Source organism: Protobothrops mucrosquamatus, unplaced genomic scaffold (assembly GCF_001527695.2).
Source record: "Protobothrops mucrosquamatus isolate PMUCROS unplaced genomic scaffold, P.Mucros_1.0 scaffold244, whole genome shotgun sequence".
NCBI classification, from domain to species: Eukaryota; Metazoa; Chordata; class Lepidosauria; order Squamata; family Viperidae; genus Protobothrops; species Protobothrops mucrosquamatus.
In genome coordinates, this window is record NW_015386594.1 from 258,357 (window position 1) to 274,595 (window position 16,239).

Here is a 16,239-nt window from a genome sequence, read left to right on the forward strand (position 1 = left end):
CCTAAGGTGAGTTTTAAATAGGGACAATTTTTAAACAATTTTAAAGAGCCACAGCTACTAATATTTGGATTTTAATTGGTTTTTAGCAGGGGAAAATTTCTTTTTGTACAATGTTTTAATATGCTGTGAGCCGCCCTGAGTCCCATGGGGAGAAGGGCGGCATATAAATTTAAGAAAATAAATAAATAAATAAATAAATGATTGAGGGAACTAGGTATAGGTAGGGGGACTAGGAGTGACATGATAGCAATCTTCCAATATTATATTTGAGGGGTTGTCACAGAGAAGAAGGGGTCGACCTATTCTCCAAAACGCCTGAGGGCAGGACAAAAAACACTGGGCGGAAGCTTCTCAAAGAGAGATCCAACTTAGAATTAAGCAGAAATTTCCTGTCAGTGAGAACAATTAATCAGTGGAATGGCTTGTCTCCAACAATTGTGAGTGCTCAATCACGAGGTTTTCAAGAAGAGATTGGACAGCCATTTGTCTGAAACAGTATAGGGCAGGGGTAGACAACCTTGGCTCTTTTATGACTTGTGGACTTCAACTCCCAGAATTCCTGAGCTGGCTCAGGAATTCTGGGAGTTGAAGTCCACGAGTCATAAAAGAGCCAAGGTTGCCTACCACTGGTATAGGGGCTGCTGTTTGAGGATAGGGTTGGACTAGAAGATGTCCGAGGTCCCTTCCAACTCTGTTATTCTGTATTCTATGTTACATGATTAGATATAACAAGTAGAAGTAAACACAGGTAGTACAAAACACTACTAAAGCCACATTGCTACAATGTTCAAGCTGCAAATATTCAACTTCTATGTTGCTACAATATTTCTGAGATGGCCTTTCCTTTTACTTTCTAGATAATACAAATACTTTTGGATCAAACCAAGGTTGTATCCATTTCACCCTTGTGTTCATGCCAATAGTCAAACCAATGATTCTGGGAACTCCATAGATATTGTACTTATTGTATTTTCAAATATTTCTATAATATTTATTTTTTAAATATTCAGTGATGAACAATTTAAACAAGACAAATAAAACACATTCAGTAAGAAGAAAATATCTTTTCATTTGTGATCCCAACAACTGATATTCCTAGGAAGAAATATATTTATTTATTAAATTTATATGCCATACATCTCACTACTCAAAGCTGTTTTGGGTAGCTACATAACCAGCCTTACCTAATTCTGATAACCTATACCATTGCCTTGCTTAGTGCTTGCAAACTATCACAATCCTGCTCATCAAAATAATGTTTTAGATACTTGTTATTGACAATTTGTTTTTTTTTAAAGATACCCATTAATAGTGATTTATGCATTTTTCATTTAAATGCAACACATGTGTACTCTTGAGCAAAAAGCTGGAAGCTAATGAACCTCTATTCCATGCAACTAACTATTCTATAGTGCTGTTCTTAGAAATATTCTTCACTGAACATATAGGACTTTCTTCTAAGTGAGTGAGATTACAGGTTTTATTCTTTTGAAGGGGAAGAGGGCAGAAATATCCTTAACTAAAATTCAACTTCTCAGTATAAAATCATTTTCTTTCATAGTTTTTTTCTCTCTCTTTTTAAGACATACTTTAAATATTTAAAAATATGTTCCCAGATTGGGATTATATATCTGTGTAAGAACATTCTTGATGTAGATTCTTCTTACCTGAATCATGAAAAGGAAATAATTTGTTTTGTAAATGTAATTAAGCTGTCCAAAGGAAATCAATCTGCTAGTACTAATTTCCAGCAATCTTCTACTCCTTTGCATAGCTTCCATGAACATTAATTCAGAATCACATTACTATATGCCTTCAAGGCTTGACATTACTTTACAAAGAGATGCAAATGATACAGGGGACTGATTCCAGCTCTCCCAAATTTGGAAATCATTAGTATACTGTATAAAGCAAGCCCAAAGGAATTCAGGGTTATTAAGTTTTATTTGAAAGAATGGTAATATCTTTTGGAGAAATAAAACAACCCTTTTTACTTTTATCTAAACTCAAATCCTGTATTTTATTTATTGTATTTTTAGAGAGTATTGTATTGTATATGCCATGGTGGCCAAGTGGTTAGCATGCAGTACTGCAGGCTAATTCACTGCTCACTCCAGGAGTTCAATTCTGAATGGCTCAAGGTTGACTCAGCCTTCCATCCTTCTGAGGTCGGTAAAATAAGGACCCAGATTGTTGGGGGCAATACACTGACTCTGTAAACTGCTTAGAGACAGCTGTAAAGCATTGTGAAGCGGTATACAAGTTTAACTGCTATTGCTATTTAATTCACTCATGTTTCTCCTCCCCAAAGCTGGTTTTAGCCCTATTGGAAGAAAGATAGATCTACTTTGGGAGGATGGGGAAAATCCATTTGCTATTTTAAAGTAAAAAAATAACAGCCTTGAATTATCCAATCATATCATCACAAGCCCTGATTTGCAGTATTGTTGTTCCCTCAGTTAAAAATAAACCCAGATAAATACTTACTGAAGTACCTGACAGCAAGTCCCAATAATATGAGGCTTTCTTCTTAGTAGATAAGTAGCATTCAATTATCATACTATTTTACTCCCATCATGATATCATTTTAATTTGGTGCTTACAATATATATTAATTATTACTCTAAAATACTACCTCAAAATCCAGTTTATAAGATTTATGTGTACTATACAGGAAAAAGATATCTATGCGTTTAAAGATTGGAGTCCCAAATAATCATTAAAACGATCCCATTTATTCTGCCTCACTGATTCCTCTCACATTGTTATTTGACTCCAAAACGGCTGTTTCAGCAGTCTACAATGAACAAAAAGTCTATTATTTATAACTCTGGCAGCTCACATTCTGAATTTTAATGGTTCGTGTGATCTGAACAAATTACAATGAGCTAATGTTTGAAGCAAGCCTTGTAAAAAAAAAGAGTATAAACTAATTTCTAAAGCTCCCTACAACAAACACTATACAGTAGTGCAGCCAGATGTGTATTTCATACCATATAAAATGAAAGCATATTAAGAATGCAAGAGGGTAATTAAAAGAGGGGAAAGTTTCTAGTTCTCATGCTACATTACAAAGTGGCTTGCTTTGTTAAATTCTGAATTTAAGCCTAGCCATTGAAAATAGCTATCTCTCAATACTTTTTTTCTTTTCAGAAGCAAACAAAGGCTTAATCAGAATAACTACAACTGGGAATGGGGAGAAGAGAAGGGAAAATTTAACCTATTCCTCTCTGTTGCTTTCTACATTTGAAATCCCCCCACCAACCCTAAGGTTGTTTTTGCCCATGAAAATAAATATAGATCTACTTTGGGAGGAAGGGAAAATTTGATGTTCCATTTGCTATCTTAAAGTAAAAAATATTATCCAATCACATTATCGTAAGCCCTGATTTGCTAAATTGTTGTTTGTTGAGAGAGCTATAATTGAAAGAAATTAAAATCCCTAAAGGTATACTAAATCACAGCTACCCAACTAATAATCTTGTGTGGCTTCTGGAAATCTCTAAAAAGTATTATCCATTATAATTCTTAATGTGACAGAATCTGTTAAACACATAATTGGACTGTTATTATTTATAATTTTATTAACTTTATTACATTTTTGGTTTTCTCCTACTTTTAATCCAACTCTTCTAACCATACTTTTCTTCTGACAATTAGTTGAGCCAATAAGAAAACACATCTAAACCATATTTGAATTACTGCAACATACAGCATATTTAAATCAAGTGAAGTGAAATTTAGCTTTACTTCTGCCCCCACCAACTTTGTCTTTGGGAACACACATTGTTCAAAACCCAAGTGTAGCTGCTGATGCAAAACACACACACACAAAAAACGTAGCACTTCCTTGTATTAAACAAACAATTAAACCATCTGGTTTGTTAGACACAGACTGCTGGTGAGAAGAACAAGCAAAACCAGTTGGAATTATGCAGGTCAGCATGTTCCTCCTTAACTTCCAAATTGGTCAATATATAGTTTATATAGTTTAACCTTTGGAAGGATCTAGAAAAATAAAAACAAACAAACCAAAAGACTATCTACTTTGTGAGTATTTGTTCAGCGTTTAGTCAATTGCTCCAAAGACAATTACAAAAATACTTCCATGACAACTTACTTTTTAAGGTAATTAACCCAGGAGAATCTCTTTAACTGAACTCTTGCACTGATTGAGTTATGGGATAAATTACTCCCTGGATCAAGTGTCTCCCTGTGTATTTCATTTTCCTGTACCACTCAAGGTTTTATTTCCAAATGGTGAACCTTTATTAAATCAATTTAAAAAGTTAGACCAAGCATCTACAATTCCCAAAGACATAAAGGGCAGGCTTCATAAAACAAGCTAACAAAAACCATTTTAAGTTTCAGCATTACTTGGATCTCAGAGATAAGGTTAACAAAGGACAACTTGTATTCAAACACTGAAACTTTTCTTGGATATATAAACCTGATATTACCTACCAGTGGAACCCAATACGTGTAAAGTGCACCAAGCCTCATTTCAGGAACAAATTGAGAACAGGCAAGAAATAAAAAGTAGAGATTGAAGAAATATTTGAATTGGTTGAACAGGACCTAGAAGCAGAGGGGGGAGAAGATCAGGTAAGTGACAAGGAAATATTGGAAGGAACTCATCCAGCATAAGAGCAGCAATCCATAAAAACATGCTAATCTGAGAAGATTATAAAAAGGAAAAAAGTTAGACAGTAAAATTTTACTGATTTATAAAAATACACACACACACCCCAAATACTTTCATCCAGACAGAATACAGATAGTCCTCAATTTATAGCCACAATTGGAACCAAAATTTCCGTTGTTAAGCAAAGTAGTTAAGTAACTTGTGCCTGATTTTATGACCTTTTTTGCCACAGATGTTAACAACTGCAGTTGTTAAGTGAATCATGCAGTTACGTGAATCAGACTTTTGCTTGTTGGAAACCAGCTGGAAAGACAGCAAATGGCAATCATGTTAGGGGGGTGGGCTGCAATTGACATAAATATATGCCAGCTGCCAAGTGCCTGAATTTGGATCATGTGACCATGGGAGGTAGTGCAATGGTTAGAACTGCAAGGACTGGCTATAAATCATTTTATTAAGTGCTTCTGTAAATTTGAACACTCACTAAATTAGGGATCTTCAAACTTGGCCCTTTTATGACTTGTGGACTTCAACTCCCAGAATTCTGGGAGTTGAAGTCCACAAGTCATAAAAAGGCCAAGTTTGAAGACCCCTGCATTAAATGAATGTTTATAAGTCAAAGACTGCCTGTAGCAGTTTGATTCATTCCAGTAATCTTTAATCCTCATTCTAAATGTACTTTTGCATTACTATTGGGAAGACACATTAGATGAGAGTTAATTTACTTTAGAAATTTATTCCGAAGTAGATGATTTAAGTAAGACAACTGCTCACTGGGTGAGGCATCCTTGCCTGCATTTAGCAGGATTTAATGTAAATATGAGAGGCCAGGATATTCTCATATAGTCCTTGGACTATATGGGAATTTCCGAGCTTCCCATATTTACATTAAATCCTGAGGAAAATCTCATGAGGGAACTCTTTTCATAAAACTTTTGCAGTGATGGTGCTATTATAATAATTGGGGTGGGGGAATTCCTGTTCATAAAAAATAACTGAATAATTCCTCTCCTGAAAAAAATTGAAGATTCTTTAAAAAAGAAACCACTTCTGTTTTGGTTTGTTGGATATCCTACACCAGGGGTGTCAAACTGCCAGCCTGTGGGCCGGATGCATCATAGCAAAACTGTGCCCACCCTATTGCTGGCAATGGCAAAAAAGTCATGATACGTTGCGACACGTCATGTGACGTTGTGAGTTTGACACCCTGTCCTACACAGAAACATCTTGGGGGGGGGAATGAGATCACAGAGGTCATGACATCATCATGCAAATAGCATGATTACCTGATTTGCATCAGAGGTGTCATGTGACTGATGCCAATGACTTAATGATGTCAATTTGCACAACACCATGCCACACATGATGTTCTGATTTTTGTTGTAGATTCTAAGCAATGCCTAGGATCATACTTACTCCTGGTAGAAAAGTAAAGAAGTTGTACTTCTGGTTGTTGACGACATTGCGTGGATATCTCTGATCCCTTTTTTCTGGATGGCCAAGCCAGACGGTTCGAGGCCTGGGGTCTCTTCTTCCACAACATCTTAGGCATTCACAGCATCTACAGAAAAAACAGAATTTAAAACCTTGTTACCTCAAGAAAAGCAAAATAATGCCAGCTTGTTCAACCAAAGGTTGCACTTTTCCTCCATTGTTCCTGGCAAAACAATAAGCCAGGATTCCAGAGGCAAGCAGAAGAACAAATGACAATTAAGCTAGGCTTTTAAAACCAACAACAAACAGTGGTTTCAAAGTGTAATTTGGGATTGCCTTCCCTAATCATATTTTTCTCTTTTAGTTCTCAGAACAAATAGTTTCTCTACTTTGATGTGCCATATTGTATATTAGCTGACCAGAGGAAGAAAATTCACCAAGGCAGGTACCTATCATCCCATCCCCCACCATCACAACTGATGAAGCTTCTTGGATGAGAAACGAAACATTATCTTCTCCTTCCTCAAAGAAAAAAACCAGTCCAGTTGCCTTTTGAAAAAGCATCTTTGGAACAACTATGACCTAGATGACTGAGAATCTCCAAAGAATTTTCAACCAAGGCAGGGTTTTTTTTTTAAGCTCCTTAGCACTGAGATAGAACAAATAAAATCTGCGTAATTTTTAGATACGTTTTTTTAAAGGAGAGAACTCAAACTCCAATTGTCACAAGGGATACATGAGCACCAACTCATCAGCCCAAGGGCTGACACACTGGAGCCTTTTCATAAATTGTTTGGAAGATCTTGAGTGAGTCAGAAATGAAGAAAGTGAGTATCACATTGTGCCATTAATGTACTGAATCAATGCATGAGTGACTGTAAATAGTGCTTTCAGGTCCAGGAAGGGATGCAATTGTTACACAAAATCAAATTGTGCAAAAACCCGCCTGGTCATAACTACCACCTGCTTTTTAATCAGTTCCTATGAGTCCAGGACGATTCCCCCAAAGTGCGCACTGGTCTCAAATGGGGAAGTGCAAACCCATCAGGACCAAAGGTGAAAATGCCTCAGACCTTAGGGCAGTGGTGGCGAACCTATGGCACAGATGCCGGAGGCGGCACTCAAAGCCCTCTCTATGGGCACGCGCACCGTCGCCCCAATCCTACGCCTTCAGCTGGGTTTTATAAAACCTTTTCGCTTTAGGCCTCCACCGCCGTGTACAAAAAAAAAAGGTTCAATCTATCAGTCAGTTTCAACTTCTCGTGGGGAAAAAAAAGATCTTGCAAAGTTGGAATTGATTGATTTAACTTTTTAGTCCCAACCAGTCTGCTGTTACCACTGCAGCCACGCCCATCCAATTGGCCACGCCCACCCAATGGGCCACACCCACCCGGCACCCGACGATGCATAAGTGGGTTTTGGGTTGCAGTTTGGGCACTCGGTCTCTAAAAGGTTCGCCATCACTGCCTCAGGGGCTCAAATAACCATAGCAATAGAATCTTGTCAGGACTGAGTCTGACTGTGTTCCTTACTATCCAGACCCCATGGCCTCCAGATACTAGGTTACTATATTTATCACTTCACTTCTAGGGCACTAGATTTCTGAAACTTTTTGTTCTATTTTTATTTATAAAATGTTAATATTCTTTTCAGTGTTTAAAACACCCTGAAGAGAGATTTTGAAACGCCTCTTCATTAAAAATTGAGCAAAACAATTGAGCTCAGAATTTTCACAGTTCTTGATTGAGCTTTTGAAGGAAAAATGCAATAAAAAATATGGATTTCTTGAATGAAATGTACTGTAATGTTTAGCTATTTGGTGACACACCAAATAGCTAAATACATTTTAGCCCTTTTTATTGTGCAAAACCAACCTGGGTGCTTTTGGTTTAATGTCATATGAACCCAGAGAGTTGTGTTTATTGAGTAAACAACACTTTGGTTAACCATGAGTAAGCAATTATATACAGGCTGTCTAGTTCACACAAACAATCATGGCAGCAGCTTTAACACTATGATCTGGTTCACATGTCAATCTAAGCCTATTGTAATCAAGTAAGTAATTAGTCATTAGATTCAAAGTAAGCAAAAAACCACAACTTACAAACTATAAAATCTGGGAGGGAGCAACATACTTAGCCATGTATAAGATTTATTTGGATTTAGTTACGCATGTGTGAATGTACTATATGCATGCCTTGAAGCTCTTGTGATGACTTTTCACTTTGTCATAGCTGTTTAATGGTTCTTTATTAGAAATGTAAAAAAAAAATACTCTGGAAGAAAGCATTCCAAACCCATTCTATTCTGCTAAATAAACAAATAAATAAACAACACTGATTCCATGAGCCCACCAGTAACTAAGATCTATTACCTTTTTAATATTTCAGCTTTTAATTTGTTCAATTTAGAGCTGGCCCCTCTCGTTCTATGTTTAAATATCTAGTTACTGTTTTTAGCAAAGAAGTTGCAGTTATACTTGTCAGACAAATATGTTAAAGAGGCACAAATACACTACAGTCTCCAAGACCCTCCCTGTTTCTCCAGCCCTTGGAATTCCCTCTTAACTTCACCACTGAATTTCAATTCAAGCTGAAGAGTTGAACTTGTTTAGTATTTAGATGGGAAATCCCAAAGCAGCTCCTGTAGTTAGGCTAGAAATTGAAAAACATATTTGAAGAAGGTGGTAGAAGTCTCCTCAGTGGCTTGCTTTTTCCTGAAAGACTCTTTACAAAATGTAAGGTAGAGAATGTATTGAAAACTTAAGTGTGTGCTTAAAATAGGCTTAATTTTATTTTTAAGACAGAGAAAGTAATTTGCTCTCCTCCACCAATAAGAGATTTTTGTTTTGTTTTTTTAAAAAGAACCCTGTTACAGTTTTGGATGAACAGCCCACTGACAGAAACCATCAGTTTCAACCAAAGAACATTAAGAAAAGCCTATCACATGAAAGCTCCAATAGGACAAAGCAAAAAAAACCACTTACTCCATGTTCTATCTATTTGTTTATGGAAAGTTGGGGGAGTGAAAGAAACTATAATTTCCTTGAAGAAAGTACACTTCAGTGACAATGCTTCCTCAAGGGCATGTTGATCTTTATTTGCCAATAAAGAGATTATTGGCTTGACTAAACATTGCTTACAAATAAATATCTTATTCCAATCTTTTCAATTACAAACTCTGAATGCATCCTGTCCTGATAATAAGAAAACACAAAGAATTCAAGGATATAGGTAGTCCTCAACTTATGACTGCAATTGAGCCCAAAATTGAGCGAAACATTTGTTAAATGAATTTTGCCCCATTTTACCTTTCTTGCCTCAGTTGTTAAGTGAATCCCTGCAGTTGTTAAGTTAGTAGCGTGGTTGTTAAGTCAATCTGGCTTCCCCATTGACTTTGCTTTCGTAAGAAGGTGACAAAAAGTGATCACACAACCCTGGGACACTGCAACCATCATAAATACATGCCAGTTGCCAAGTGTCCAAGTTTTGATCATGTGACTTTGGAAATGCTGCAATGGTCATAAGTGTGAAATGGTCATAAGTCACTGTCATAAATATGAGTCAGTTGCCAAGCATCCGAATTTTGATCACATGACCATGGCGATGCTGCAATAGTCATTAAGTGTGAAAAATGGTATAAAGTCACTTTTTTCAGTTCCTTGTAATTTTGAATGGTCATTAAATGAACTGTTGTAAGTCAAGGACTACCTGTACTGAGTAAATGTATCATACAACTGCATCTGTGGAGTCTTTCCATATAGGTGGTCCTTGTTTAATGATCACTCATTCAGCGACTGTGTGAACTTATAACAGTGCAGAACGAGTGACAATTATAACATGATCTTGTGCAGGGGTAGGCAACTCCATGAGTCATAAAAGAGCCAAGGTTGCCTACCCCTGATCTTGTGCTTACAACTGTTGCAGTTTCCTATGATTACCTGCTCATGATGAGGATCTTCTCTGCCTATTGGAAAGTTAATGGGGAAGCCAGCAAGAAATTGGAAACTGCGTTCACATGAGGTCCTTGCTTAACAACAGCAACTGGGATTGCCACAACTGCTGTTGTTAAACGGTAGGGTTACATGGTTTTTCAACTGTGTTGCTTAACAACAGTTTCCTATCCCAATTAATATAAATGAGGACTACCTGTAGTTTTAAAATGTCTTTATTAATACACATGCAAATTTTCTCCCTTATTATGCCAAAGGAAAAAATAATTTCCCTAGTATGATTCTGGAAACTTGCCTATTATCAGCTCTTATCCATTGCTTACTAGTCTCCAAACTAAGTTCTAATCCTCATTCCCAGGATAAGATCCAAGCCAATTATAAAGTTACTGGATGGAGGATAGCTAGCTACTTATTTCTCCTCTTAAAATCTTTGGATTCTACCTGGCTAGAGATGCCAGAAAAAGCCAGTGAGAGTCTAGCCTAAATTTCAATACTATAACCTCTCATTGTGTGTTTTGAAGGTGGTGCCTTAGTCTTTGTTTACCTCCAGATTTCCTAGGCAGATTAGATGAAAGTAAATCTACTGAAGTTAGGAATACACAAATTTGTGCTTTATTCATTTATTTCCATTAATTAATTCATTTCCTAAGTTTTTGTCCAACAGGATAATTAGGTAAGTTACTAGCACAAGCAGAAATAAATAAAAAACAACATAAATTGAAATGGTACATAAATAGAAAAAACCTTACATGCTTCATGTTCCTATTAGAATGGCCAACTTTTCACTTTGCCTTTGCAGCTATGCATTTAACAAAGCTATCTACAAACATAAGGAATTCAAATTAATCTCCATACTGTGAAAACATTTTTTTTTCCTGCTGATTTCAAGTTGTTGATTTGTTAGTGCCTCTGTGCTGCATTCTGTGACTTTCACACTTGCCTGATACTTTTCTGGCCAGTAATTTTTCCTAGTGCCTAAAGCTATCTTTTCTCTTGCTGATTGGGGGAAAATTGTGAAATTGCATATTTGTTCTCTTATTACATGCTGTGACTTCTGCAATGCTGACAATTGCTGCTTTTCAAATCTAGGAGTTTTACAACCTCATACATTTTTTTCAACAAGACACATAGCTTGGTTCCACTTTTATTTTTAATAATATTTTTTCTGACATAGTATACAAAGGATATTGCAACAAAAGAACAAAGTATGCTGCTTCATAAACACATTTTTGAGTGTCTCATATATAACTGGGTGAGTCAGCTGTTAAAAATCACATAGGAATTTCAAAGCAAGAATATCTTATTATAAACAGTTTGTTCTAAATTATAAGGATTTGTACACTCTCCTGCACAGAATCCCACATTGTCCCTGAAGCATCCTTCCTCGCTCCTTATTTTTCTGAGGAAGAATTCTCTGTAATTCAAAATTCTGCATGATAATCTATCAACATAAATTGGATTAAGATGAACTGGGAGTGAACTCCATTTGCTTTATGTCAAAGAAATTCTATTGATAATTTTTTTTTCCTATTAAATTTCTTCTGAATTTTCTTCCCATAAACTAACATGCTTGAACCACTCTGGTATTTACTCATATTGTTTGAAGGCAATGATTCAAAGAGTTTTATAATGAATAATAGAGTTGCTATACAGTAACTATGGCTCCCATTTTAGTTCATTGTTTATTTGACTATAATGTTTATAGAAGGGTATAATTCCAAAGGAATGCAAAAGTGAACAGTTGTACTTTGTTGCTCTGCTTTTACTCATAAAAGCTTTAGAAGCCAACCCTCAAACCATACATTGAAACGTTTAACAATGAATATTCTTCAACACAGCTTCAATACCAATCTCATTTAGGATGGGGTGGATTAATCTATGAGTGAGTGGTCCACTTATTATTTATGGAAATTTTTAATTGTGTGAATTTAAGATTCACACAAACACTTTTCTTAATAGTAAACTTAAAGTGCTATAGGACTTTATAATTCTAAATTAACAGGTTCAGTTAATTAAATATTGTATCATAATTTACCATGACTTTTTTTCCTATTCATGCTTTACAGTAAAATGAACAAGTAATACAAATCTTAGGCACACACAGATTCCAAAATTCTTGGTTGATCCACAGATCTCTTCCAAGAATCAGAGGAGATAACAATTATGTATTTGTATGTACGTATGTTGTATTAAATAAATATGTATTTAATTATGTGTGTGTATGTGTGTGTGTGTGTGTAAATGCACCAGAGTGTATGAACCATACTGCAACACTGGGGGGCTGAAACATCAGGTATAACCTAACATTTCATGGTCCCTCAACACATTATTATTGAATTTATTTCTCTCCTCATTTAATGATTGTCTTGTTTAGTGACTATTTGCAGTTACAATGGTGATGAGTAACTTTATGATTGATCCTTGTGTTTATGACCTTCACAAGTCTGTAAAACAAAGGAGAGCTGAAGTAAGATTGTAAGCACAGCCATGGTTTCATTTAGCGATCACTTTGGAGTTGCCAGTCCCAATTATGGTTGTTAAACGAGGACAGCCTGTTTTCATTTTAGCTATGTTTCATTTTCTTTTTGTTATTTCTTGCCTTTACTTTCTTTGGCTTACTATTCCTCAGTTTCTGCACTCAGTATTAACTTGCCCTAAAAGAAAATGGCGGGATGGGTAATTTTAATAAGGAGCACTTGAAAGAAACAAGTGTAAAGATCTATATCTATAACTATCTGTTGAAAGCAAAAAATGAACAAAGCCCTCATGTATAGAGGCTCCCACTCATCAATTAAATATTCTCCACTAAACCTTTAACATTTACTCAATACTAAAGTCGGTACTTAAATATCTTAATACTTAAAAGAAAAAATGATTTCTCCTTAAGGAATTATTTAACGCTCAACTGTAAATTTTTTCCCATGAAATTGCAAGCTGCAGAATAGGAAATTGGATGGGAAGTAGCAATCAGCCAGCAAGGTAGTTTTGCTCTTGTTTTCTGTTTTAAATTAAATATCACATTTCTTGCTTTCTACTTCACCTCTTGCAAATAAGTGTAAAAGGAATCTTATCTCATTAACAAAAAAATCTAAAGATTTCTTCTCCCTTTCCCCCAGAGAAGCAGCAGCTATAAAAATCTACTGGGTTATAAGGAATGAGGTAGGAAATATTAGCTTAGTTTAAATAAGAAATATTTCACCCAGTAGCAGAAAGATTGACTTACACAAGAGGCATTTTCAGACATCCTGCTGAGAACAAATCCAACATGATTTCCATGTAAGGTCAATACTTTCTAAACTAAATATTTTAACAGGAAATAGTCAATGAAAGGCAAGAGATTAAATACTGCTGTTTCCCTCTTCCATATCCCAGTTGTAATATTTGTATATGGGATAAACCAGTGGATTTTAAATTTCAGTTTTTTAAAAAAGCATAAGGCTGCTTCAGGCAGTGATAAAAGAGGAAAGAAGAAGACAAAAGGATGGCAGAAGGATGCTGCCCTTAGAACAGAGACAATGAATCTGTAGTCTTGGTGTATCTGATCCACAGGTCTCATGAAGGGCCATTCTTCCACCCCAGATTTTCACAAAAAGAGAGGGGGAGAGAGAAATTGGCCCAAAATCATCCAGCAGGCTTTGTGCTTAAAATGGGACTAGACCTCATAGTCTCTTGGTTTCTATCCTGATGCCTTAACCACTGTACCAAACTGGCTGTCTAATCCTAAAGCTGGATTTATAACAAAGGAAAGAATTACAACACCCCTGACAGGAGTTTATTCAGCCACTAACAAACACAGAGAATGTATCAATTTTCATAGCTGAATATTCTGTCCTTGAACATGACTTTTGTGTGATAGTTCTAATACTTAATGCTACCTTTTGGTAAATCTTAAAACTCATGACAAGATTCAAATACTGGTTCATTGTCCTTCTCCTTTCCATTAATCTACATTCCCCATCTGAGGAATTAATGGAAGATCAGCAGTAATGTTAGAATAGAACTTCTGCTCTGACAATAAATGTGCTGTTTGCATGCATTCTTTGTTTCATCTGTGCTTAACAAAGATGGCTCTATTGTTAAAATAGCTACAAACTGTATTCATTAAGTGAGCACTAAAGTTTCCCAGAATTGCAAGAAGATCCCAGAGGAACTAATCCAACTCATCAGGATTCTAGATTTTTAAATATGATTAGTAACACAGTTCAAAGAGGTTGGGCTCCTGCTAAGAGCTCCCTGAACCTACTAATCTTTTTCACCAGTACAATTTGCCACCAGACAATGATGTGGAAGGGGTGTACTAAATACCACTGACAGCTTGCACTGTCAAGTAAGTGTTTACAATGAGGGGAAAAAAAAACAGAAGACAATGACAAGACTGAAAGAGATACTTGGAGAGAAGGTCAATAGATTGAAGGAGAGGAACATTTCACAGTACCTGTTGCAACAATAAATCTTAATTCTCCACCCACTTAAACCCATATTCAGGAACCTGCTTCTTGACAGCAATCTTATAAACAGGTCACTGTTAGTTTCTTTATGCAGACGAGAAGAAAGACCATATTAGTTTGTGAATATGTAGATCTGCCTACTACATAGGCGGCAAGGACTATATGTAGGTCTCTGCTTCCAGTCTTAAATTCTAGGCCACGGGTCGACAACCCACGGCTCCGGAGCCACATGTGGCTCTTTGAGCCTTCTCCTGTGGCTCCCAGCCTCCTCCGCCATTTGCAGAGACAGAGACAGAGAGAGGCACTTGTGCTTCCCTTCTCTCTCTCCTTCTCTCTCTCCCTCTCTCTCTGAGTGGGGGAAGAGGACTGGCAGACCAAGGGCAGGAGAGAGCCAGCCCAATAAGAATGTGTGTCAGCTTGTCGGAGAACAGCATGAAGCCAGCTTCCCAGGTGAGCAGAAGATCGGAGAGAGGGGGAGAGAGAGGGGAGGGAGAGAGAGAGGGAGGGAGACAAAGAGAGGGAGAGAGGGGGGAGGGAGAGAGACACACAGAGAGAGAACTCATGCACAGCAGCCTCTATTTCTTTTTAATTAAACTCTTCAATTAAGCTCCCCCCCCGTCGTGCGCGCGCAGGTTTTGCGGCTCCCAGTGTTTTCTTTTCTCTGGGAAACGGGTCCAAGTGGCTCTTTAAATGTTTAAGGTTGCCCACCCGTTCTAGGCCTTCTCCTGTTGCTTTTCCATGTCAATGGATACTTGGCTATTGTCTTCCTCATCTTGAGAGGCTCCAGTATCTGTTTACATATGGTTTTCTCTAGTCTGAGAACTCATTTCCCATCTCACCAGCTTTACTCCTAAAATCAATCTTTCTTTCTTTCTTTCTTTCTTTCTTTCTTTCTTTCTTTCTTTCTTTCTTTCTTTCTTTCTTTCTTTCTTTCTTTCTTCTTTCTTACTCTCTCTCTCTCTCGCTCTCTCTCTCTCTCTTTCTTTCTTTCTAAAATGTATTAGCTACCCATCTTACCACAGGGTAAAAGATAAAAATTGTATACACTAAAAACATAAATAAGTTAATACAAAGCCAAACACTACAGTGCAATTAAAGATGGGTTCAGCTCCATTATTGTGTTTTGAAACAAAAATTAGCAATATAGGCCACTAAGCCCAACTTTCTATTCAGTCAGTGCAGGAATCAGATATTTAAGGGCAAGTATCCTATCCTGCTTCACTCATCTTTTGTTGAGGCTAAACGCAATTATTTTCATCTATCCAGTTTGTGGTCATCCTTGTGGCCCTTCCTTGTACTTGAAATGAACTCAAGGAGAGATCTGGTTACTTTTCATTATTTGGAAACTATTCTTCTATTGATGTGAGTGAATGTTATGTGCTTGTGTCTGCCACTGTTATCATGGCAGAATCATATTCACCTGTTGATCAGTTTGAGATTCCTTATCAGATCCTTCCAGGCCACCATAAAGCCTAACTCTTCAGTTAAGGGAAAATCAGAGAAATTTCTCCCAAATAAGCTTCAATGTTCATCATGGACAGAAAATGCTGAATGCACAATTACACAGTAGCAATTAATTCTTGCTCAACTGTGTTCTTTTAACATGATACATTTTAACATGATAGAAGCAATAATGGATACTACAAGTTTAAAGGATAACTACTCTGTACGTTTCTGGAATTATTAGTGCCCAAACAACATGGAGTAGTATCTGCCTATTGGAATAGCATTTTTCTCAGAGATTCAGATGATTCTAACAC

General features: G+C 36.6%; 1 protein-coding gene across 1 annotated transcript in view; it reads right to left on the reverse strand.

Annotated features, from left to right (window-relative positions):
* The window catches only part of ATP9A (ATPase phospholipid transporting 9A (putative)), an 83,658-nt gene that overhangs the window by 54,094 nt on the left and 13,325 nt on the right, over window positions 1–16,239 (reverse strand). The window contains exons 2-3 of the mRNA XM_015814367.1: window positions 6,062–6,206; window positions 4,465–4,578 (exon numbers count right to left, since the gene is read on the reverse strand). Coding sequence (XP_015669853.1) covers window positions 4,465–4,578; window positions 6,062–6,206 — 259 coding nt within the window. The remainder of the gene's footprint in view (window positions 1–4,464; window positions 4,579–6,061; window positions 6,207–16,239) is intronic.